This window comes from Gigantopelta aegis, chromosome 15 (genome assembly GCF_016097555.1).
Source record: "Gigantopelta aegis isolate Gae_Host chromosome 15, Gae_host_genome, whole genome shotgun sequence".
Lineage (NCBI taxonomy): Eukaryota > Metazoa > Mollusca > Gastropoda > Neomphalida > Peltospiridae > Gigantopelta > Gigantopelta aegis.
The window spans coordinates 26574894-26602517 of NC_054713.1; the positions used below are offsets into that span (position 1 = coordinate 26574894).

At 37.1% G+C, this 27624-nt stretch overlaps 1 protein-coding gene across 2 annotated transcripts in view; it reads right to left on the reverse strand.

Moving 5' to 3' along the window:
- The window catches only part of LOC121390161, a 71247-nt gene that overhangs the window by 15550 nt on the left and 28073 nt on the right, over positions 1 to 27624 (reverse strand). Inside the window, exons 10-12 of one of the 2 annotated variants that reach the window (XM_041521908.1) lie at positions 18907 to 19046; positions 9415 to 9492; positions 406 to 508 (exon numbers count right to left, since the gene is read on the reverse strand). In XM_041521908.1, coding sequence (XP_041377842.1) covers positions 406 to 508; positions 9415 to 9492; positions 18907 to 19046 — 321 coding nt within the window. The remainder of the gene's footprint in view (positions 1 to 405; positions 509 to 9414; positions 9493 to 18906; positions 19047 to 27624) is intronic. The other variant, XM_041521909.1, reaches the window with a different exon arrangement.

Genomic DNA, 27624 nt, shown 5'->3' on the forward strand with positions numbered 1-27624 from the left:
CGTGGTCAATTGCAGGGGTTACCGTGGAGAAGTAAAAACTCCACGGCAATCTCCACAGCATTGCCGATTGCCGTGGTCAATTGCAGGGGTTACCGTGGAGAAGTAAAAACTCCACGGCAATCTCCACAGCATTGCCGATTGCCGTGGTCAATTGCAGGGGTTACCGTGGAGAAGTAAAAACTCCACGGCAATCTCCACAGCATTGCCGATTGCCGTGGTCAATTGCAGGGGTTACCGTGGAGAAGTAAAAACTCCACGGCAATCTCCACAGCATTGCCGATTGCCGTGGTCAATTGCAAGGGTTACCGTGGAGAAGTAAAAACTCCACGGCAATCTCCACAGCATTGCCGATTGCCGTGGTCAATTGCAGGGGTTGCCTGAGTGCATATCAAGTGAGATACATACACAATCCAATTGGGCGGTTGCAGGAAAGACATTGGTAGTTCTGTGAATCAAGACCTTTTTCTACAGCCATCTCACATAACTGTGTTAGATGGGAGTTGTTACCCTGTGGAAATGAAATCAAGCATCATAGTTTAAACATTTAAACAATATTCAGTTCCATAAATCAAACACAGCGCTGTGGAATTGGCCTACAGCCTAATGTCTCTTCCTATATTTAACACATACACATATTTGATAAATCAAGATAGCGGAATTAAGCATGATGTATACTGAGAAGCATAAACAACGCAATGGTATTTCAATGAATAATCTCTTCAGGGCTCGGACTCAAGAATTTGTCTGCCATGGCAATTTTTAAATAAATTGCCATAGGTATTACAGCCAAACAACAGCAATTTTGAGCCTGCCTATTGCGATTTAAAAAAACCCCACCATGACTGAAAGGTTATTTTGCTGTATGTAGATATATTTCAAATATTGGTAGATAATGTACACTAGGTAAATACATTTTGCCATTGTTGAGGAGCTTTACCGATAGCACTGTTGACAAATCGGTGATGCTCTCCTACCTATGGCAATTTGTTAAGTTCGAACTCTGCTCTTATAGAAATGTCAAATCATATATATTGAGCATGCAGACAAGTGACATATACATGTAGGTAACAACTAAGTGAAAGAGGATTTTGTTCAAATCAGAATAAAATGGAATGAAATAAGGTTTCAGCAAAAAGCATAACTTGGGTATTTATTGCAACAACACAGCATTGAAAACCTGCTCCAGTCTCCCTATAAAATCAACCAGATTTTTGTTTTTTGTTTTTTTACTGTGTTTTTTTTAATATACCACAATAAGTACGGGGTAATGCTAAATAAAATGCTATTTTATTGCAAAAAACAAAAACATGTGTTTTTTGTTTGAAAACACATTTTATTAAATTGTTTGACTGATTTGAACAATATCTTCTTTCAGTTATAGTTGTTATCAATATGTCATTTGTCTGCAAGCTTAATATAGATGACAACATATAAGAAAATATCAAAATACCCATTATGTTATTTATGCTTCTCGTTATATAAAACAAGCTTATACTAGAAAGAAAAGCCAAGAGAGCCGACTCATTTGTTACCGGTATGTCTTGATAGCAAAGAGACGAATCAATCCACAAAATAGTTATGTGCCGGACAGTGTTTAAACGTGGATAGGAAGCATTATTCTCACTTGAAACCATATTTTACATAACATTTTGTAATGAATTCCATAACCTATTTCTCTCTAAACCGGGGCTGCCCAGACAACTACTGGTCTGACTGACTAATTTAATTTGCTATATAGATATTTTGTTTTTGCATTGAATCTGCGGAGTGTCCTGAATAGATTGTTCTGTTATACACTTTCGGGATATCACTTGAATTTTGTAAATCTATATCAAAGAAATGTGAAAAACTTAGTATTTGCCTTCAAAATTTATTGATTTGTCAGTCAAGGTTTGGGTCTAGTTTTAGTTTGCTTCATGATGTTGATCGCTTATCAAGCATCCTTAATATTTTTGTCATTAAAAAAAACCCATATATATATATATATATATATATATATCATTTGAAGTGAAGACAGAGTATATTACAATATTGTTAAATAATAATGTACTCTATAGGCTGACGGACTAGTAGAAAGTCTGGCGGTCTAGTAAATTTTAGTTGGTTATGGTCCGGGTGGGCTAGTGAACTATTTTTCATTTCTACAGCCCTGTAAACATATTATAGAACAAGCATTGATACATAATTAATTAATGGCTCACACACAAGAATGTCTATGTTATCACACGTCTACAAATATAACCAAATGTACTGTACAAAAGAAAATTATTTTAAAAATAAAGGCATATATAGATTTATAAAACATGTATATGCAATGCAAGGTTATAGTGAGACCCACACACCTGTGATTAAAGCCATAACCCAATAAGAACAAGACAAAGCAAAAGAAGACAAACAAGACTAAAGATCCTGTAAAGCGCTGGTTAGGCTTAAAACTATTCAGCATCAGACCTCTGACACTTGAAACTCTGCATAAACCGTTTACAGGTTATGTAAAAACACATTGAGGCAACCAATTTTGTTTTTGTACAAAAAAGAAATGTAAATGGTATTTTAAATTTAACCCGAGATTGAGAAATGGTTTACGCAAAACTAGAGCTGCGTGATTGAAACGCAAATGAAACTATAACGTTCTCACATTGTTTAGAGGCCCGAGTATGCATGGCCACGTGAATTCTGCCCCGATCAACCGCTTTATCTATAAAAGAAGTCCATTATAAAGCTACTATCTCTGTTATTTTAGCTACATTGTATGATGACCTAGAGGTCAAATGACAATTTTGTAACATACATTTAGCTATGCAAATGATGTCAAAAGTCATAATCTACTAGTATACGTTTATGAAATTGCTTTAACCAGTCATCATAATCGGCCAATAGAAGCGTTGTTGCAGGATAAATTGTATTTCGTGGGCAGTGGTATAAAAAAATGTATCCCACTGAACATGTGTGGTCAATTCTGGAAAAGCCCTGATTAAAGTGGGTCTTGTTAAATGTTAATATAAGACTTCATTCTAACTTAATTTAGACATCAGAAGTCATAAGTTAAATGTTAATATAAAACTTCATTCTAACTTAATTTAGACATCAGAAGTCATAAGCTAAATATCGGAAGCTGAAGAAAGCTACAGAGATACAAAACTGACAATCTATTCTACATGATACCAAACTAAAAAGGTAGTACTTTATTAAAAAAAATATATTAAAAATTAAAAACATTACAAAGTATGCCAAAGTTACAACATGTTAATGTGTGTTTGTATGTGTCTGAGAAAAAACTCCCTAAAAGCAATTACCGTACAATATATTTAAACAATGGATAGACTGATGTTAGCTTAATTTCAATCAAAACAAACTACCGGTACATCACATGTCTGAATGTTATTACAGTAAATAACAAATAAAAATAAATTATATCCAAACTGTTTTCAACAGGTTAATCAATGAGGATTATCTTGTTAATAATTGTTTTAATGCCTGTCGAATGTAAAACTACAACCTCATCAAAAGTAACAGTGGGTTAACAGTTAAATAAATATTTTGGGCAATTCTAAACACTATTTGATAATATTTTCAGTCTGCTCAGATGAATGTACATGTATGTCAATTAGTAAATATTTCAGAGAACATTTTGAATTCAAAATATTAATTAGCGATATTTCTAGTCAATTAAAACTTAATTAGCAACTACCGATTAATGTTTTAATATTGTGTAGCGATATCTGAATCGCGATGTGATGTTAACTGACATTAATATTGCACACCACCTCAAAAAATATAAACAAGGGAGTTCATGCCCAATGACAGTTTAATTTAATTCTATACTAGCTACACAAGCAACAAACAGATGGAAATTAAAGGGATTGCTGATAACAGAACAGCCAAACACCTGTCGAACTTAAAACAGTTACAAGAATACCCAACAGTATAAGCACCTTGGACACACGATACAAAGAGGGTTTTTTAATAAATCTGAAATTACACGTCCATCACTTATTATACACAGTTAAGAAAAGAAAAAAAAAAGGTTTATTTAATGATGCACTCAACACATTTTATTTATGGTTATATGACGTCAGACATATGGTTAAGGACCACACAGATATTGAGGTAGGAAAACCGCTGTCACCACTTCATGGGCTACTCTTTTCGATTAGCAGCTAGGGATCTTTTATATGAACCATCCCATAGACAGGATAGCACATACCACAGCCTTTGATGTACCAGTCGTGGTGCACTGGCTGGAGCGAGTAATAGTGCAATGGGCCCACTGACGGGGATTGATCCTAGACCAACCGTGCATCAAGCGAGCACTGTACCACTGGGTTTTTATAAACACAATCCCACAGATAGGATAGTACGACATGGCCTTTGTTATACCAGTTGTGGAGCACTTGCTTTGATGAGAAATAGCCCAAGATTATAGTCCAATGATTGGAGATTGGGTGTGGAGATGGCTCCAGGTCTGGTGCCTATAAAACCTTTAGAGTCTTATTGGAGCAGCAGAAAGCCAAAATGTCCTCTAGTTTTCGAGATAGTCTAACCCAGAGTTCAACATAGGTTGAGATACATCAAAATGTTCATCTTGGGGTCAGGATTCAGGAAACCAATGTTGACTTTGTGGCAAATTAGTGCGGACTGAGAAATTTAGGGTTGAAAATATGCCTTTTGGAGTGAAAAATACAAGAAAGGGAAAATGCAAAATTATAATAAAAACAAATTCAGTACTGACCAAAGTACGACACGTATATGACCAAAGTATGACACGTATATGACCAAAGTACGACACGTATATGACCAAAGTATGACAAGTGTATGACCAACTATTAAAGAATCTGAAAAGTTCCAATAATGCACAGCAAAATGTAGCCACCTCTTGTAGTGAAAATTACACCTGAGAAGTATATATAGCTTTTGTTTAATAACTTTAATTATCTACATGCAGTCTGCTGTGTCAGTACCTCTATATGGACAATGGGTTAGAGCACTGGTTTTCATCAAAATACTCAAATGATGCCTCACAGTTGCATGTGGCAGAACATATATGACTATTTGCTCGGTATCTGCAATCTTCTAAACGTTTACATATACATGTATTCATTTGCACAAGAACAAACACTAATAGTTAAGGTGTTATATAGTGGCTGCAACTCACTAGGTATATGCAGGATGACTTACAGTCTCAGGTTATGTTGGATCTAGCACGTCATGAATTACATGATCAACTGGTAAAGATACCGAGAAACATTCAGCTGAAAACCTGTATTTTGTAAGGGGTAGTTTTTCGGCAGGTAAGTTTTTCACCAGCATTTTTACAATGAAGACTGTTCAAAAGAAGTCCTGTTTGTCACACCGAGTCAACAAAATGCCATACTTAGCACTAATTGCTGTTTTGTTCACAAAGCTTTTAAGTTATCATTATGTAGAAGCATTCCGTACCATTAAACAAAATGCAGATTTATGTTTCCATGTCCAAAGAAAGAGTCCGTTGTAGCACATCTTGTCAGGCAATAATCACTGGAAAGGAGCAGTCTGGGAAAGTATCAACTGACCATGTATCTGATGAACTGGGGTAAACTTTCCCACACTGCCATGCTTACAGTATGACCTGTTAAAGAGACTGTCCTGAGTCTGTAATCTGTGTTTCTGAACTAATAGTTAAATAAGCGGTTTCACAACATTAGTGTTTGTGGATAACACAATGTGTTTCTGGTCATCCTAATGTTACTAGTTGTCCACATTGGATTTTACCTTCTAATAGTTTCATACTTACAGAAGAAAAAAAGTATTTTAGGAAGTAAAATGAAGTTTGAGCAACTACAAACCTTAGGACAACTCAAAACACATTGCATATGCAGACACTGATATTATAAACCGGAAATTTTTTTAGTATTTAATTCGAGTTGTTATAACGGCTCTAGCTATGAGTGAAACACGTTACAATGACAGTAAACTGAGGATAGTCCTGCATGATGGTGAATGAGAAGTACAAGGATATTTAGTGTCAGGACTCGACATCAATACGTTGTCAGCACACCTCCGAAAAGCATCAGTTCTTATATACTGACCTCCTCTTGGTTAGATTGCATTTGTTAAATGCCAAGAACACATACTGGTATTTCTTGAACAGTTTTGTTACTTCCACAACCACTCAGTCTGATAAACAACGTCTTCTTTCAGAAGAATCCTTTTTTCCGACATGTAAAGGTAAAGAAAATTTTACTGTTGCTGAGAAATATTTCTATCTTCTGCAAACAAGACAGTAAAGATAAAGAAGAACATAACAATGGACGGTGTAGTTATTATAAACCTTCTCACTGTCAGTTGTAAAAAAAAAAGATTCCACCAGCTAGAGTTATGTCATATGGAAATACACCTGTTCCATTAAGTATGTTTGTAAAAAATTGAAAGACAATATCAGCAAAATCTGTCGTTACCATAGTTGGAAGGACTCGGTGGAATGGAAAAGGCGACATCTCTCACACAGTGTGATGCAGTGTTATCTAACAGACATGCCTGTATGTATTCAAATGGTGAATGATCTTTTACAAATTGTCACATCAGCACCATTCCAACAGGTGGCCAAAAGGTTTTTCAACCTTATAAAATGTAGTGCTCACTCTTAAAAGCAGTATAACCCTGTTCAACAAATACATATGGTGTCAGACAGAATCAAGGGACAGACACTGAGAACAGGCATCTTGTGCAACAAGATTTGCATTCCAATAAACTGGATATGATTTCTCAGCAACAGTGAAAATAAAGCCAGCCTAGCAAGGTTAATTCTTTACTTTGTACATCTCAAACAATATGATACTCCGACCACAAGACCATGCAGACATTGTTTACTAATGGTGGTGGATGTGACAAATCTGTTCAGGTTAACACCAACAAAAGGCAACATGTGTTCCTGACATTCAACATATGCAGTTTAATTATGAGGAGTAATCATGATACATACCACTGATGCTTCTAGGAGTGCTGCTGACAATAAAGCAATATCCAGTTCTGGTGTCGATGTCCTTGTTGTCTTCCAACAAGGTGCAGTGATACTTTTCAGCAAATCTACTTCTTAACAGGTCAAGTGTTGCAAGGTTTATCCCTGTTCATGAGATACTGTATCGCTTGACATTTCCCCAGAGTTTACACTGCCAACTTTGGAAACAACAACGACTGTCAAAACGGTACTTTGTGCTGGGTATGACATTAGTTGGAGCTTGTACAACAAACAGCATGGTGTTTCTTTGAACAGTCTTCATTGTGAAGAAGCTAGGAAAACTTACCTGGTGAAAAACTACCTCTTATATGGAGAATAGTTTTCATCTGTATGTGTCTCGATATCTTTACCAGTTGATGGTATGGAGTAATGCCAACATTGCAATATGTTAGAATGAATGAATGAATGTTTAACGACACCCCAGCACGAAAAATACATCGGCTATTGGGTGTCAAACTATGGTAATGCAAATAAATAAAGTGATGATCAACATCAACATAAAAATTCAAGGTTTAAACAAAAACAGTGTAAAGAACTGTGCAAACATACAAATACAAATATCACAGAATTTTACGGACACCGAATTTTACTCTAAACTTCAATTTGTGCTGTATTGGCCATTCTCAAAGAGAATGTTACACCCCTGCACCACGGTGAGGTTACAGCACACGCAGGGGTGCAATATGTTAGAAGATAACATAAGCTTGGAATTCTAGTGATCGGTCACCAACAGCTCCTGAACGTCTCAACAATTTGAATAGTTTAGTTGTTCAGCATACTGCATAAGAAGATGGTCAGGCATGTAACTACTATTTGCATTTATGAACAAATGAACTTTCTGACAAAACTAGTGTTCTAACCCATTGACCATAGCAAACTATAGATAGTGACAGTGACTAAACTGAAGCTATGTTTCTCATTGAATAGGTGTAGTTTTCGCTACAAGAGTTGACTACAGTTTGCTGTGCATATTATAGCTAATGTTTCAGATTCTACAATGAATGGTCATACACTTGTCACATATTGGTCATATACTTGTCACATATTGGTTATATACTTGTCACATTTTGTTACATACTTGTCATACTTTAGTCAGTACTGAATTTATATAACTTGTTCCTGTATTCTTCAATTTTTAACAATTTGATATTTTAATTCAAGAAGATAATTATATATCATGTCAAAACTTTTTGTTTTGGTATACACATTTGTTGCTTGAAGACGTTCTTGTAAGCATAATTTTTCTTATATAATGTCCATATACAAACAAACAAATTCAGTAAATTTAGTTGATATGGTTATGCTGCATTTGATAAAAGTAATTTAAACCTCAAAATGTAATAATTAAACCAGTTGTATGCAAATGCTTTAGAATTTAGCATTTTCACTTGTTCTTATTTTTCACACCAAAACGCGTATTTTCGACCCCAAATTTCTCAGCCCGCACTAATTTGCCACAATGTCAATATTGGTTTTCTGAATCCTGACCCCAAGACGAACATTTTGATGAAATCTCAGCCTATGTTGAACTCTGGGTTGGACTATCTCGAAAATTGGTGGTCTCTGCTGCTCCACTATATATACAAATTATATGCGTGTGACGTCATTAGAGACTGAGCCTGGACTCTAAAAGTTTTATAAGTACGGGCCCTAGTCTCTTATCTCATCTAAGAACTGCATACTGAATATGAAACAACTACATGTATTCTCATGTTTAAAAATATTCTAGTGATTGTACATGTAGTTAGTTGTTGTTCAATGTGAGTGTATGTTAGTAATTAATAAATGGAAACATAACATTCAAAGAAATTATATTATATATTAATAAAATCCACAGGCAACACCACTGGACATGCAGTTTTGTGAAGAATTAACTGAAATGTTATGATCAACTAAATAAGGTATCACACCACCATTGTCCATGTAGTTACTGTTTGTAGTGATCTAGGACAGTAGTGTCATTCTGTCACTCAAAGATGAGCTCAATCGGACCAGCGGTTTGGGTGCTACAGCCTGCCCATTTTGGCAAAAATCACAAAAAGATTGGGGGGGGGGGGGGGGGGGGGGGGGGGGGGGGCTATATTTGAACGTCCATAAATAAGTAACCACTGGTCTAATCTTGATGGGAATGGCATCTCTTCAATGGGAATTGCCCAAGGATTCTAAATCTGCCATTATTTCTGGGGTGGGTGTAAGTTAAAGTGTGATGACCTTTTGACCTTCATTTTGACCTTGAATTTGACCTTGTTGCCCTTGTGACCTTGAAAAGAAAATTGATCAGAATTACATTCTGACAAAGTATTGCTTTGAAATGTGTACAAAAGTTAATGGTGGTGTGTAACCCCAAACAGACATGAAATGACCCCACAACACAGAGCTGTTACTAGTATAGCACTAGTATAGCATGCTCCACTCACTGTCTCAGCCTCGAGAATCAAGTACGGAGAAACTGCTTGTAAAATTTCAAAATCACCCTCAGTCTGTTCATTGCTACTCTGAAATGTTCAATGGAAAATCTGAAATACCCGGACATAAGGCATAATGTAATAGAAAATACTCATTATTTCATTTCAGATTAAACACAGTATACATGAAGTTTTGATGTGACCTGACAGACTGATTCCAGTTGTTTGATGGGCAATTCATCATAAAAAATTACTGCTGCTTAAATTAGACAATAACTATGTTTAACTGAAGATCTGCAAACATTATAGGTAGTACCAAACCAAATAGCTGGGTCAAAGTTCGAGGTGCACCAAATGTTTGATAGAGAAGTTAACACCACAAGTCCTGTGATTGGTGATAAATGTGAGTGTGTTGGCTGTAAAACAAATTAGTTTCATCTGGGTAAAACATGTATGCAATTTTATTTCATCTAGTACCACTGTGTCAAGTAGCCAATTGTGCTTGAAATATGTATGGTGGTACCTGTAAAAAAGTACTCAAATTTTGTGCGGAACTAGGGTAGTCATAGACGCTACTCGTCATCTCTGAAATGAGCAGCTTCAATCCCAATTTTTTCTGCTTCACTTTAAGGGTGAGGGGTGGTAGTATATATAATTTATATTAATCGATACGATTGATACGCTGCAGGTAGGAGTTTTAACCACATGTTACTATTGTTGTCTATGGGGATTTGATTTGGTAGTATTTATACACCCTATATACATGTAGTTGCACCAGCAATACCAGTAAAGTACAAAGCCTAAAACTATAACATACTGTAAATCATGAAAATAATGTGTCATGACTCGGATATTGTGTAAGTTAGGACAGCTACGTGCACTAAAATGCATCTAGTTGTTGTTTTCATGAACTTTAGTTTAGCTCACATATTTATTTTGACAGTAAAACCAGCGAAAGCTAGCCATTTTTGTTAGTCGATAGTCATTTCCTCCACCTCTTATGCAGAGCACCACAAGGTTTGGAGTTAATTCTAATTTTATGATTAAAGTAAGAATATTAGTTTAAATCCAGTTCTAGTTTTAATAAAACAAATTATATATAAAATAATATAAAAAAATTATATATTAATTTTAAAAATATGTGCCACTGCAAAATTTCTAAAGAAAACACAATATTAATACTAAAATATGTGTACAGTGAAAACTGGTTTTCAAAAAGTGTACCATTATATATACATATATACTGTATCAGGACTTCTGTATTGCAATCTGCATGGTAAAATATTCACCCCTAATAACAGGTATATAACTTCTCAGCTAAAAGTGATGTTACTGCACTGCATGGCTATTGAACCATGGAATCTGTTAGTAGACTAGTTTTATTTACCAACTCAAATACTACTGAAGCAGCTACCTCCCACTATTCCTATTATACATGTACTAATTACACACATATATAGCCCTGCCAATGAAAAAAGAAATAAATGTTTTATTTAATGACGCACTCATCACATTTTATTTATGGTTATATGGCGTCAAACATATGGTTCAGGACCACAGATTTTGAGAGGAAACCCGCTGTCGCCACTACATGGGCTACTCTTCCGATTAGCAGCAAGGGATCTTTTATTTGCACTTCCCATAGGCAGGATAGCACAAACCATGGCCTTTGTTGAACCAGTTATGGATCACTGGTCGGTGCAAGTGGTTTACACCTACCCATTGAGCCTTGCGGAGCACTCACTTAGGGTTTGGAGTCGGTATCTAGATTAAAAATCCCATGCCTCGACTGGGATCCGAACCCAGTACCTACCAGCCTGTAGGCCGATGGCCTGGCACGACGCCACCTAGGCCGGTCCAGCCCTGCCAATGATGCTCTTACTTTGTATAATTCACTACTATACAAACGTATATCAAGTAGACTCAGGCCAGTTCTACATGTTTCAAAACAACCAAGGCAAATTCTTAATTCAATAAAAATTATCAGATACTGGATGTCAAGATTTTCATATAAAATCTGTTTTTGAGAACTGTACAATGCCATGTTTCTGATTACCGTAACATGGGGTAATAAGGGTACAATTTTGACACTTTTCTTATAAATTATCAATACATCTAACTGTTGTGGGAGGAAGACCTATGTCATTTTGTGACTACTTGATCAGACTTCTCAATGGGTCATGCCATGTTCCAAAATCTAAACTCCAAGTATTTTAATTTTTTTTCTAATGACTGTCCCTTATTACCCCATGGATGGGGTTATAAGGGATTGCCATTGGTTTTAGTTGATGTTCCTATTATAACTTCAATAGGGGTTATAAGGAACAAAGAGCATATTTAAAAAAAAAAAATTAATAATGTTTCACAACAAAACAATAGAAAACAAGTAAATCAGAGCTCTAAATAAACCTGAGTGAGCCCGGCGGGGTTCTCCTTTTGGCACAAAATGAACTAATCACAGAAAAATTAAAATAATCTTTCTCCAGATCTTGGATGGTTTAAAATACAACAGAAAATGTTTTAACAATAGTTTTTGTCATCTAAACAATTGTAACACATGTCATCAGTTTCTTTCTTTTGGGCAAAATGAAGCTTCAATTCCTTCACTTCCATAACACCCCTTTTCAATGCGTTCTGTTTTTCGATATTTTGTTTCAAGTCCTCCATTGGATAGAATAAAATGCCAGTTGTTTTGGGCTACTTCCAATTCCCACCACTCTTCTCCATTGCTTTTATTGAGCATCTGTTATCCTTCATCAATGTTATTACACCTGGATATATCTCATTATCGTAAGTGAACAAGACATAGTCGTCTTCTTGTACATTCAGACTCAAAGTCCACTATTAACAATATTCACAGCCTTTAATGTCTTCTTTTGAATGTTTTTTGCAAATTTTTGCACCCAGCTTTGGTTTATATGTGTGCGGCATACCGTCTCTTATTACCCCAAGTTGAAGCACTTTTTACCTGAAATTAAAAATGATAATTTTTTTATCACAATAAATACTCATATCCTTGTGATATTCTATAAAATTGTATCTTATATGTTTCATTACTTCTAGCAATGGTGATTTCTTGTGTACTTCTTTTGGCTAATCCTGGGCAGATAAAGGTTTGACCAACATAATTTTTTTATGAAATTCGCATATTTTTTCAATCTACTCTATCCCAACATACAAGCAATAATGAATAAACAACTTACCTTGTATTCTTCAACAACACATTAGTCTTCAATAAAAAAATGTTGCTTTGCTTCTCTGTATCAAAACAAAATGAAAATATGCAATGAAAGTTTTTTTCAGAAAAATGTCCCTCATTACCAGGCAGTCCCTTATTACCCCATTTTACGGTACTGTAAAATTGTTTATTTTCATGTTTGAATAAAATTCGTAAAAAAACCTCCACGTGAAATTAAAGGTGGATGTAAACTGGGTATTAAAACAAATAAAGAGGAGAAATAAAGTAGTCTCATTCAATCAGACCTGAGACCTCGTCAGACCTGTCAACCCTCCCGGATTCCGCGGGAGTCTCCCGGTATTAGATCAAATCTCCTTACCCCTGTGCGGGAGACAGTTTCTCCTGTTAAATGACATTTTTGTAAGCATAAAAAAAAATCGATCCTCTTTTGTCAAAATAACAGAAGGGAAGTAACTCTGCCTTTTTTTCTCATTCGGAAAATGTTGACTACTTTCGGTTTCCGAGAATGTAACAGGCCGAATTGTCCCGACTGTTTAACCTTTGCCGAAGTGAGAATTGTGGGATACCCTATTTATATTGTTAAAAAAGCACATGGAGTTTATAAAATGATGTGTTATTATAATGTTTGTTGTCATCGTAATGGCTATGAAGCGTGTTGCCGCTAATTAAACAGGCTGTGTATTGACATTCAGTGTTGCCATATAAAAAAAAAAAAATATCCAATTTAGTTCTAATAACACCTCTGAATTGTAAAATGTCTTCCCACTGGATTACATAATGCAACTATGACAAATCTGAACTGCCAGACTCCCGAGTTGACAGCGATACACACGATGCATGTTAAAATCACATGTCACAGCAAGACAACGAAAAGACCAATTAGCTGTATAAACATACTTGTGTCAGTTAATTTTGTATGTTTGTGCGGTAAAATGTTGGTTATAAGGGTACACTTCAAGAAATTATTTTTGTACAATTAAAAAATGTTGTGTTTGACATTGACATAAAGTTACTCACGGAAATGGGTATAATTCCGGAATATTTCACACGATGTCCGTAATGAGGTTTTACTTATGATTAATGAAAATACAATGTTTATTGCATCATTATAATGATTTTAAATCAGTACCACGCCACCGTTCCTCATTATAGTAAAAACTGAATATTAATTTATAAGATTTATATAAATTTGTCTTTGGTACTTAGGTACACTAACCACAAATGATAATGTAACGCAACCTGTAAGGCTGTAAGTGTAATACCGTAAATGTACTAATTAATTTTTTATTTCTTGTTCATGTTCTTAACATTTTTGGATAAAATATTTTTTTTTTTTTTAAATATGTATTAAATCATAATAATATTTAAACTTAAAAAAAAAAAAATAATAATAATAATAATTGTTTTTTTTGTTTTTTTTTAATGCCAAGATCTAAAGTTAAGAAGTATATATGACATTATAAAGTATTCATATAACTTATTGTAATAATGTTTTTTTTAAATCTTGCGATTTTGGGTTAAATTGTGTGAATTTAAAAAATCTCCTGCTTTTTGACCAAATCTCCTGCTTTTTCAACACACACCTCCTGCTTTCTCTTGACTAAAGGTTGACAGGTCTGGACCTCGTTCAGTTTTTTTTTGCACAGGACTATAGTAGTAACAATGCAAAGACTTAAAATTTTAAATAAAAAACAAACAAACAATATACAAGTACGACAATATATTATAAGATAACAAACAATACTACGTTTTGTATGGTTTTCTTTCATAAGCGCTGGTGATGAAAGCAACACATGTTTAGGAAATGTTAAAATGTGGAAGTGAACATAATCCGAGGTGCGCTTGTACAGCGAATCTATACTCATAGTACATTTTGGGTCTTCACATTAAATGTTTTGCCTGTTGGTCAATCACAAATCATACTAACAGAGTATTTTGACAGTAATAAATATTTTCATTAAATCGCAAAAATTTGATCCAACGAAAATAAAGTATTTTACAGTATATGCCCAAGTCATCAAGCAGACAGTGCTATGTGATCACTAACCTGGGAATGTTTTCTGATTATATGCCCAAGTCATCAAGCAGACAGTGCTATGTGATCACTATAACCTGGGAATGTTTTCAGACAGTGCTATGTGATCACTAACCTGGGAATGTTTTCAGACAGTGCTATGTGATCACTAACCTGGGAATGTTTTCAGACAGTGCTATGTGATCACTAACCTGGGAATGTTTTCTGATTATATGCCCAGGCCATCAAGCAGACAGTGCTATGTGATCACTAACCTGGGAATGTTTTCAGACAGTGCTATGTGATCACTAACCTAGGAATGTTTTCAGACAGTGCTATGTGATCACTAACCTAGGAATGTTTTCTGATTATATGCATAGGTCATCAAGCAGACAGTGCTATGTGATCACTAACATGGGAATGTTTTCTGATTATATGCATAGGTCATCAAGCAGACAGTGCTATGTGATCACTAACATGGGAATGTTTTCTGATTATATGCATAGGTCATCAAGCAGACAGTGCTATGTGATCACTAACATGGGAATGTTTTCTGATTATATGCATAGGTCATCAAGCAGACAGTGCTATGTGATCACTAACCTGGGAATGTTTTCAGACAGTGCTATGTGATCACTAACCTGGGAATGTTTTCTGATTATATGCCCAGGTCATCAAGCAGACAGTGCTATGTGATCACTAACCTGGGAATGTTTTCAGACAGTGCTATGTGATCACTAACCTGGGAATGTTTTCAGACAGTGCTATGTGATCACTAACCTAGGAATGTTTTCTGATTATATGCATAGGTCATCAAGCAGACAGTGCTATGTGATCACTAACCTGGGAATGTTTTCTGATTATATGCCCAGGCCATCAAGCAGACAGTGCTATGTGATCACTAACCTGGGAATGTTTTCGGATTATATGCCCAGACCATCAAGCAGACATTGCCATGTGATCACTAACCTGGGAATGTTTTCAGACAGTGCTATGTGATCACTAACCTGGGAATGTTTTCAGACAGTGCTATGTGATCACTAACCTGGGAATGTTTTCTGATTATATGCCCAGGCCATCAAGCAGACAGTGCTATGTGATCACTAACCTGGGAATGTTTTCAGACAGTGCTATGTGATCACTAACCTGGGAATGTTTTCAGACAGTGATATGTGATCACTAACCTGGGAATGTTTTCTGATTATATGCCCAGGCCATCAAGCAGACAGTGCTATGTGATCACTAACCTAGGAATGTTTTCAGACAGTGCTATGTGATCACTAACCTGGGAATGTTTTCAGACAGTGCTATGTGATCACTAACCTGGGAATGTTTTCTGATTATATGCCCAGACCATCAAGCAGACAGTGCTATGTGATCACTAACCTGGGAATGTTTTCAGACAGTGTTATGTGATCACTAACCTGGGAATGTTTTCTGATTATATGCCCAGGCCATCAAGCAGACAGTGCTATGTGATCACTAACCTGGGAATGTTTTCAGACAGTGCTATGTGATCACTAACCTGGGAATGTTTTCTGATTATATGCCCAGGTCATCAAGCAGACAGTGCTATGTGATCACTAACCTGGGAATGTTTTCAGACAGTGCTATGTGATCACTAACCTGGGAATGTTTTCAGACAGTGCTATGTGATCACTAACCTAGGAATGTTTTCTGATTATATGCATAGGTCATCAAGCAGACAGTGCTATGTGATCACTAACCTGGGAATGTTTTCTGATTATATGCCCAGGCCATCAAGCAGACAGTGCTATGTGATCACTAACCTGGGAATGTTTTCGGATTATATGCCCAGACCATCAAGCAGACATTGCCATGTGATCACTAACCTGGGAATGTTTTCAGACAGTGCTATGTGATCACTAACCTGGGAATGTTTTCAGACAGTGCGATGTGATCACTAACCTGGGAATGTTTTCTGATTATATGCCCAGGCCATCAAGCAGACAGTGCTATGTGATCACTAACCTGGGAATGTTTTCAGACAGTGCTATGTGATCACTAACCTGGGAATGTTTTCAGACAGTGATATGTGATCACTAACCTGGGAATGTTTTCTGATTATATGCCCAGGCCATCAAGCAGACAGTGCTATGTGATCACTAACCTAGGAATGTTTTCAGACAGTGCTATGTGATCACTAACCTGGGAATGTTTTCAGACAGTGCTATGTGATCACTAACCTGGGAATGTTTTCTGATTATATGCCCAGACCATCAAGCAGACAGTGCTATGTGATCACTAACCTGGGAATGTTTTCAGACAGTGTTATGTGATCACTAACCTGGGAATGTTTTCTGATTATATGCCCAGGCCATCAAGCAGACAGTGCTATGTGATCACTAGCCTGGGAATGTTTTCAGACAGTGCTATGTGATCACTAACCTGGGAATGTTTTCTGATTATATGCCCAGGTCATCAAGCAGACAGTGCTATGTGATCACTAACCTGGGAATGTTTTCAGACAGTGCTATGTGATCACTAACCTGGGAATGTTTTCAGACAGTGCTATGTGATCACTAACCTAGGAATGTTTTCTGATTATATGCATAGGTCATCAAGCAGACAGTGCTATGTGATCACTAACCTGGGAATGTTTTCTGATTATATGCCCAGGCCATCAAGCAGACAGTGCTATGTGATCACTAACCTGGGAATGTTTTCGGATTATATGCCCAGACCATCAAGCAGACATTGCCATGTGATCACTAACCTGGGAATGTTTTCAGACAGTGCTATGTGATCACTAACCTGGGAATGTTTTCAGACAGTGCTATGTGATCACTAACCTGGGAATGTTTTCTGATTATATGCCCAGGCCATCAAGCAGACAGTGCTATGTGATCACTAACCTGGGAATGTTTTCAGACAGTGCTATGTGATCACTAACCTGGGAATGTTTTCAGACAGTGATATGTGATCACTAACCTGGGAATGTTTTCTGATTATATGCCCAGGCCATCAAGCAGACAGTGCTATGTGATCACTAACCTAGGAATGTTTTCAGACAGTGCTATGTGATCACTAACCTGGGAATGTTTTCAGACAGTGCTATGTGATCACTAACCTGGGAATGTTTTCTGATTATATGCCCAGACCATCAAGCAGACAGTGCTATGTGATCACTAACCTGGGAATGTTTTCAGACAGTGTTATGTGATCACTAACCTGGGAATGTTTTCTGATTATATGCCCAGGCCATCAAGCAGACAGTGCTATGTGATCACTAACCTGGGAATGTTTTCAGACAGTGCTATGTGATCACTAACCTGGGAATGTTTTCTGATTATATGCCCAGGCCATCAAGCAGACAGTGCTATGTGATCACTAACTTAGGAATGTTTTCAGACAGTGCTATGTGATCACTAACCTAGGAATGTTTTCAGACAGTGCTATGTGATCACTAACCTAGGAATGTTTTCTGATTATATGCATAGGCCATCAATCAGACAGTGCTATGTGATCACTAACCTGGGAATGTTTTCAGACAGTGCTATGTGATCACTAACCTGGGAATGTTTTCAGACAGTGCTATGTGATCACTAACATGGGAATGTTTTCTGATTATATGCCCAGGCCATTAAGCAGACAGTGCTATGTGATCACTAACCTGGGAATGTTTTCTGATTATATGCCCAGGTCATCAAGCAGACAGTGCTATGTGATCACTAACCTGGGAATGTTTTCTGATTATATGCCCAGGTCATCAAGCAGACAGTGCTATGTGATCACTAACCTGGGAATGTTTTCAGACAGTGCTATGTGATCACTAACCTAGGAATGTTTTCAGACAGTGCTATGTGATCACTAACCTGGGAATGTTTTCTGATTATATGCCCAGGTCATTAAGCAGACAGTGCTATGTGATCACTAACCTGGGAATGTGTTCTGATTATATGTCCAGGCCATCAAGCAGAAAGTGCTATGTGATCACTAACCTGGGAATGTTTTCTGATTATATGTCCAGACCATCAAGCAGACATTGCTATGTGATCACTAACCTGGGACTGTTTTCTGACAGTGCTACGGAATCACTAACCTGGGAATGTTTTCTGACAGTGCTATGTTATCACTAACCTGAGAATGTTTTCTGACAGTGTTATGTGATCACTAACCTGGGAATGTCTTCTGACAGTGCTATGTGATCACTAATCTGGGAATGTTTTCTGACAGTGCTATGAGATCACTAACCTGGGAATGTTTTCTGACAGTGCTATGTGATCACTAACCTGGGAATGTTTTCTGAGAGTGCTATGTGATCACTAACCTGGGAATGTTTCATTCTTACTGGTGAACAATCCGTAGAGTCCGTGGGGCTGGGAAGATTCTGGATGACATCATCAATGGAAGGATTAGACATGGAGTTAGATGGTGCGTATGTTTTTAGGAGGGCACCAAAACTTGCAGCTAAAACAGAAATAGATTTAACTTGCATGTAATATATACATGTACATGTTTGTGAAGGTGTCTGCAAAAAGAGGGTATAGAAGAGGAAAACTGACACAATATTGTTTTAGAATATTATGATAGCCAACTGTTATAAGGGCACAATGTCCACACACATTCTGGCTGAAAGAAGCATGCTAACTATGAAACCTTGCATGGTGTTCCACATGAATTACATGTAAGAACCAGTTCATTCAACATTCATTTACATCCAATTACAGTTCTAGCACGCTGTCCTGGATACACACACCTCGGCTATCTGGGCTGTCTGTCCAGGACAGTGGGTTAGTCATTACTTGTTAGTGGTTAGTGAGAGAGATGTTGTTATACATGTATATAGTGGTCTTATACACTTAGTGATTAAAATTTGCTCTGGGTGGGAGCCAGTACCGGGCTGCGAACCCAGTGCCTACCAGCCTTATGTCTGATGACTTAACTACGACATCACTGAGGTCAATTTATGAACCACTGCAAGCTGGTGCACAGATAAACTAAGATCGACGACAGACACTTTTCGCACCCTTGTTTTGGCTTCGTACACAATGAATGAAACAATCCAACGGTTATGTTTTGATATGATATACCTGTATTTGACAAAAGGTACCTTTTACTTCTTTCATCTTTTAAAACTTATAATTAATATTTTATGTAGAATTATGAAAAAAAAAAAAAAAAAAAAAAGAAAGAAATGTTTTATTTAACGACACACTCAATACATTTTATTTATGGTTATATGGCGTCAGACATATGGTTAAGAACCACACAGATTTTGAGAGGAAACCCGCTGTTGCCACTACATGAGCTACTCTTTACGATTAGCAGCAAGGGATCTTTTATTTGCGCTTCCCACAGGCAGGATAGCACAAACCATGACCTTTGTTGAACCAGTTATGGTCGGTGCAAGTGGTTTACACCTACCCATTGAGCCTTGCGGAGCACTCACTCAGGGTTTGGAGTCGGGTATCTGGATTAAAAATCCCATGCCTCTACTGGGATCCGAACCCAGTACCTACCAGCCTGTAGACTGATGGCCTAACCACGACGCCACCGAGGCCAGTCAAAAAAAAAAAAAAAATACTGACCTGTAAACAGCGTTGTCTGCGTGTTACAGAATTTTAACAGGGGTCAAGGTTAGTAGATCAGTTTTTATTTTAATGTTGTAAAGCATTGTAATAATATAGCTAATTTTGAATTTGAATGACATCAGTATTCCAGTGACGTCACTTTGCAGCTCCTTACAATAACCATAAACCAAGTACATGACATTTCCGTTTTCAGAAAGCTGGAAAATTCCAATGCAAAATTACTATTGATTTTTTTTTTAAACATTACTAATGCACTTGAATGTGTTTGAAGAAAATCTTATGATTAAAATTGCTTTACCTTTTATGAAATATGGATTTCAAGTGAAATTATGGTGAGATATATTATATTTATTGTGTACTAAGCCTAAACAAGGGTGTGAAAAGTGACAGTGGTCTACCTTAGTGGAAGTGCATTTACAAATGGAACACAATTTGTAAATTAATATTTTAATAAATTAATAATAAAGTATACAGTTGAATTCCATTGGCTTGAACCGCATCAGTGCTTGAGAAAGTGTTCGACCCATCGAGTAGTTCGACCTAACCATTTGGTCAATATTGTGTAAGTGTAACTCTGGACTTTGTTTTTGGTTTGAGTGTTGCGGTATATTCAAACCTTCCGAGTTCGACCCAATGAGATTCTACTATATATGTTTGCCCAAATTCAAGTTTAATAATGTTTAATTTGACAAATAACAGCTTAAAGGGACATTCCTGAGTTTGCTGCATTGTAAAATGTTTCCGACTAATAAAATATTTCTACGATTAAACTTACATATTAAATATATTTTCTTGTTTACAAAATCAGTGTCTGTATATTCCATGTATTTCTGGTCGTCTTAATATTTCTAAGAAGCCCAAACTCGTACATACGAAAAAAAAATATTTTAGGAAATAAAATGAAATTTACGCTAGTACAAATATTAGAACGATCAGAAACACGTTTAATATACAACCACTAATATGCTATGCAGGAAAATATATTTGATATGTAATTACAATTGTCAAAAAGTCTCTGTTAGTCGATAACATCTTAAAAATTGCAGCAAACTCAGGAATGTCCCTTTAAATGTGCATCTATGTCTAGTACACCAAACCCAACTAAGATGGGTGAATGATGCTGGTGATAGACTGAGTGAACCACTACAATTGTAGATCCAAACTGAGCGAAAGTGTCAATGGCTTCTGTAAAAACATCCTTCAGAAGCATCCACACAGAATGTCCGTCACTGTTGTTACAATTATCACAAATAATCCCCTTTTCAATAATGGGGTGTTCAAACCCCCAGTGGTATATGAGTGCGTACAACTAGTTACCTATCTTCAATAATAACATTTAATCTTTCTATTAAATGAAGTTATCAAAGTAACAACCATATAATTATTTGCCAATTAAACTGTTTTACTGACTTTTAGTTATTGTAATACATGTAGATGCATATTCAGAGGCTTGAAATAACAAATTATTAGGGTTTGTGTGCTGTCAACTGTTATAAGTGACGTCGTATGACGTAAGTTAGTTATTTAAAGTTGGAGAAGTGTTTCAGTTTTAAAAGGGAATAGTCTTTTGAATTCCCAACGAGTGGGATTAGTAATTTTCTTACTCGTTATTAGAGCTACAAAGTAGGCCTACATGCACAGTAAAACAGATTGAAACAGTGTATCTCTTAGAGTAGGCATAAATAATGATGTATAACACATAGCTCGTGTTTTTGAGAATTTGAAAGTCTGTGTATCAGATATGTATCAGGCATAAACTAATGATAACTTAATCTTACCTAAATCCATGTTCCTGAAGACAAAAACATATTTTTAAGGGATGGGCACATATATTTAATAGGACGTTTACATATATTCTATGCAAGTATTGGAAATGTTATACTTTTAACAATGCTGACACCTATTTCAAACCACAGGTATCCCCAAACAATGACGTCAGATATGTTATAGTAACGTTATATAATCTTTATATAGGCCCCTATGTAACTATATTATTTGTATTAGGGGTTTCTGTTTGGGGGTACCTGTTCTCCAAACCAGTTCCTTATTACAAATACCTGGACTGTTCAGGTAATCATCTGTTTATGAATTGGTATCAGGAAAACAGTTCTATTATAAATGTAATTCAGATCGGGTTGAGAAAAATACATAGAGGAAATCCGCTTTCTTCACTTTCATTATACTGATAGCAAAAAGGCAACAAGGGATCTTTTATAACAGTACGCAATGTGTCTACTTTCCCTTCAGAGTAGAATGAGACAATGTCTACTTTCCCCCAGAGTAGAATGAGACAATGTGTCTACTTTCCCTCCAGAGTAGAATGAGACAATGTGTCTACTTTCCCTCCAGAGTAGAATGAGACAATGTGTCTACTTTCCCTCCAGAGTAGAATGAGACAATGTGTCTACTTTCCCTCCAGATTAGAATGAGACAGTGTCTACTTTTCCTCCAGATAGAATGAGACAATGTGTCTACTTTGCCTCCAGAGTAGAATGAGACAACTTTCCCTCCAGAGTAGAATGAGACAATGTGTCTACTTTCCCTTTGAGACAGTGTCCTTTTCCTCCAGAGTAGAGACAACTTTCCCTCCAGAGTAGAATGAGACAGTGTGAATGAGACTACTTTCCCTCCAGAGTAGAATGAGACAATGTGTCTACTTTGCCTCCAGATTAGAATGAGACAACTTTCCCTCCAGAAATGAGACAATGTGTCTACTTTGCCTCCAGATTAGAATGAGACAACTTTCCCTCCAGAGTAGAATGAGACAGTGTGTACTTTTCCTAAGGAGTAGAATGAGACAATGTGTCTACTTTCCCTCAGAGTAGAATGAGACAATGTGTCTACTTTGCCTCCAGAGTAGAATGAGACAGTGTATCTACTTTCCCTACAGAGTAGAATGAGACAATGTGTCTACTTCGCCTCCAGAGTAGAATGGAGTTTGCCTGCAGAATGAGACAATGTGTCTACTTTCCCTAGAGTAGAATGAGACAATTCCCCTCCAGAGTAGAATCAGACAATGTGTCTACTTCCACTTCGGAGAGTAGAATGAGACAATGTGTCTACTTTGCCTCCAGAGTAGAATGAGACAACTTTCCCTCCAGAGTAGAATGAGACAATGTGTCTACTTTCCCTGCAGAGTAGAATGAGACAATGTGTCTACTTTCCCTCCAGAGTAGAATGAGACAATGTGTCTACTTTCCCTCCAGAGTAGAATGAGACAATGTGTCTACTTTCCCTCCAGAGTAGAATGAGACAATGTGTCTACTTTCCCTCCAGAGTAGAATGAGACAATGTGTCTACTTTGCCTCCAGAGTAGAATGAGACAATGTGTCTACTTTCCCTCCAGAGTAGAATGAGACAACTTTCCCTCCAGAGTAGAATGAGACAATGTGTCTACTTTCCCTCCAGAGTAGAATGAGACAATGTGTCTACTTTCCCTCCAGAGTAGAATGAGACAATGTGTCTACTTTGCCTCCAGATTAGAATGAGACAACTTTCCCTCCAGAGTAGAATGAGACAATGTGTCTACTTTGCCTCCAGATTAGAATGAGACAACTTTCCCTCCAGAGTAGAATGAGACAATGTGTCTACTTTCCCTCCAGAGTAGAATGAGACAATGTGTCTACTTTCCCTGCAGAGTAGAATGAGACAATGTGTCTACTTTCCCTCCAGAGTAGAATGAGACAATGTGTCTACTTTCCCTCCAGAGTGAGAATGAGACACAATGTGTCTACTTTGCCTCCAGATTAGAATGAGACAGAGTAGAATGAGACAATGTGTCTACTTTGCCTCCAGATTAGAATGAGACAACTTTCCCTCCAGAGTAGAATGAGACAATGTGTCTACTTTCCCTCCAGATTAGAATGAGACAACTTTCCCTCCAGAGTAGAATGAGACAATGTGTCTACTTTCCCTCCAGAGTAGAATGAGACAATGTGTCTACTTTCCCTCCAGATTAGAATGAGACAACTTTCCCTCTAGAGTAGAATGAGACAATGTGTCTACTTTGCCTGCAGAGTAGAATGAGACAATGTGTCTACTTTCCCTCCAGAGTAGAATGAAACAATGTGTCTACTTTCCCTGCAGAGTAGAATGAGACAACTTTCCCTCCAGAGTAGAATGAGACAATGTGTCTACTTTCCCTCCAGATTAGAATGAGACAACTTTCCCTCCAGAGTAGAATGAGACAATGTGTCTACTTTCCCTCCAGAGTAGAATGAGACAGTGTCTACTTTTCCTCCAGATAGAATGAGACAATGTGTCTACTTTGCCTCCAGATTAGAATGAGATAACTTTCCCTCCAGAGTAGAATGAGACAATGTGTCTACTTTCCCTCCAGAGTAGAATGAGACAATGTGTCTACTTTCCCTCCAGAGTAGAATGAGACAGTGTCTACTTTTCCTCCAGATAGAATGAGACAATGTGTCTACTTTGCCTCCAGATTAGAATGAGACAACTTTCCCTCCAGAGTAGAATGAGACAATGTGTCTACTTTGCCTCCAGAGTAGAATGAGACAATGTGTCTACTTTTCCTCCAGAGTAGAATGAGACAATGTGTCTACTTTGCCTCCAGATTAGAATGAGACAACTTTCCCTCCAGAGTAGAATGAGACAATGTGTCTACTTTCCCTCCAGAGTAGAATGAGACAACTTTCCCTCCAGAGTAGAATGAGACAATGTGTCTACTTTTCCTCCAGAGTAGAATGAGACAGTGTCTACTTTTCCTCCAGATAGAATGAGACAATGTGTCTACTTTCCCTCCAGAGTAGAATGAGACAATGTGTCTACTTTCCCTCCAGATTAGAATGAGACAGTGTCTACTTTTCCTCCAGATAGAATGAGACAATGTGTCTACTTTGCCTCCAGATTAGAATGAGACAACTTTCCCTCCAGAGTAGAATGAGACAATGTGTCTACTTTTCCTCCAGAGTAGAATGAGACAATTTGTCTACTTTCCTTCCAGAGTAGAATGAGACAATGTGTCTACTTTCCCTGCGGAGTAGAATGAGACAATGTGTCTACTTTCCCTCCAGAGTACAATGAAACAATGTGTCTACTTTCCCTGCAGAGTAGAATGAGACAATGTGTCTACTTTGCCTCCAGAGTAGAATGAGACAACTTTCCCTCCAGAGTAGAATGAGACAATGTGTCTACTTTCCCTCCAGAGTAGAATGAGACAATGTGTCTACTTTCCCTTCAGAGTAGAATGAGACAATGTGTTTTATTAAGAATCAGACAATGTGTGTTAGGAAATACATACCCAGGCATCGAAATAAGCATCGTGTCTGGCAACTCATTTACAGGTTACCACAAAATATAGCCTGGTAACCTATATGTTACCAAACTATATGAAAGTTAGAATTGAATTCCTGTTACTACTACTTATTTATCTAGTGGGCGATGCTTAAATGTGGATTGCCGAAATTGCACAAGTGCGAATGAACATTGGTGCAATTTCGTATCAGAAAACGAAACGCGGAAGTAAATTCATCTAGTGGACGCTGCTTTAACGTGGAATGGCTATAATAGACCTCTTTCACATTCCGATTGCACATGTGCGCGAAGAGTACCGCCCCTTGCCGAATTGGACGGTATCGAGGCTATATACAAATTGGGGGGCATGATCGACAGTTGTCATGAGTAGATTCGTAGGAGCTGTGAATCTCTAGTGACTAACGTATAAGATGTTAAAATGGCTGCGAAAAACGGTCTACTAAAGTTTACATCGGAATAGTTTAAGACCAAAAGCAGTGAAACATTAACTTAGATGAAGTCTCTGGAGCCACCTGTGGAGGGTATTTTAACAACGCAAAATTGAAAGATTCATACAATAAAATTAACTTTAGTGGAATGTGTTTTTTACTTTTAACAATTAGAATTATGGTTAAATACTCACACGTATTTCCCATGATGTTTAATACTCCGCATGTATCAGTATTTAAAATTTAATAAAATATGCCTCCCCTTCCCCCAACAAAACCCCTAACTCACATAGACCTTTATCACAGCTCTATTTTCCCTTTATCATTTCATTAAAAAAGACAGTCATACAACTACTAATCAATGTTACATGTCTAACCACAAAATATTTATTTATGTATTTATTTATTTACTTATTTTATTTTATTTTATTTTGTTTTATTTTCACTATCATTTATATCAGATACATACAACTTCACTTGAAATAATATCTGATATTTACGAAGTTTTAAAACATATGAGCCGTCACACACGAAAACCTACAACTTAGCATATGACGTCAGAAACCGAGTAAATGCAGCTCAAAGTCTGACATCACATGTAAACGCGGAAGTAAAAGTTGACATGCTGTTTGCGTTGTTTGTTTTGAAGAATTTAGGAGATGACATCTTCTTTTTTACATGAAGATCAGTTTGAAGTAAACATATATCTGTATGTACAATAGTGTTTGGTTACTATTTTGTATTTTGTATCGGAGAACATTGGTCGAGATCGTTAGCGATACCATCAGCACTTTGATACACATTTACAAGTATAGGGAGAAGTCCTATATATCGGTATGGTATGCAAGTATCACATGTTTTTATAACGTACACGATTATACATAACAAAGTGTAGCAACCTTTCCAGAGTGGTAGATCCATGCAACCCGATACAAACCTAATTTGATGTTTGGTCTAACTTATGATAGTGTATATAACTTCAGGCCCGTAGCCAGCATGATTAGCGTGTGTGTGTGTGCGTGTGTGTGTGTGTGTGTGTGTGTGTGCGGAAATTTCATGTAAACGGAACTCATCAAACGTGAGCGCCAAATAGGCACGGAGCCGTAGTTGGAGGGGGGGGGGGGGGGGGGGGTGTCCCCATATATATATAGAACCTCTTGCCAAACAATGAGATGACGCTGGTTAAACTTGAGAATAATACACAAACTTTTTTTGCAAAATATACGTTAAGAAGTTGCATTAAGTTGTGGAATGCATGTAAAATGGCCTGGTTACAGAGCGACGACAAGAAACCGTTTGTTTTCAGTCATACCAATGTATTTATAATAAATGATACATGGCATACTTCTCACATCCCACAAACAGGATAGCATACACGACGTCCTTTGATGGATCACTGGTTGGGACAGAAAATAATCAAACGGGCCCACTGAGGAGGATCGAACTTTCAGCAAATGGAACCTCAGATAGACGTTCTTGTTACGTTATCCAGGTCATTTGGGGACATGAAATTTAAATAGCTGTATATGCAATACAGTTACATTTCTGACCATTCTCAGGACGGTAGCAACCAAGAAGTCGGAGGGGGGACTATAGCCCCACTTTTATAAACCCAGTTTAAAATATGGCTTTTGCCCCCCTACCAACTAGACTGGGTCCCTCCACTACAGATTGTGCCCCCTCCCCTCCCCCAACTCCAGATATCGTTCCTACGAGCCTGATTCTAATATTTTATAGTACCATAGCTCAAAT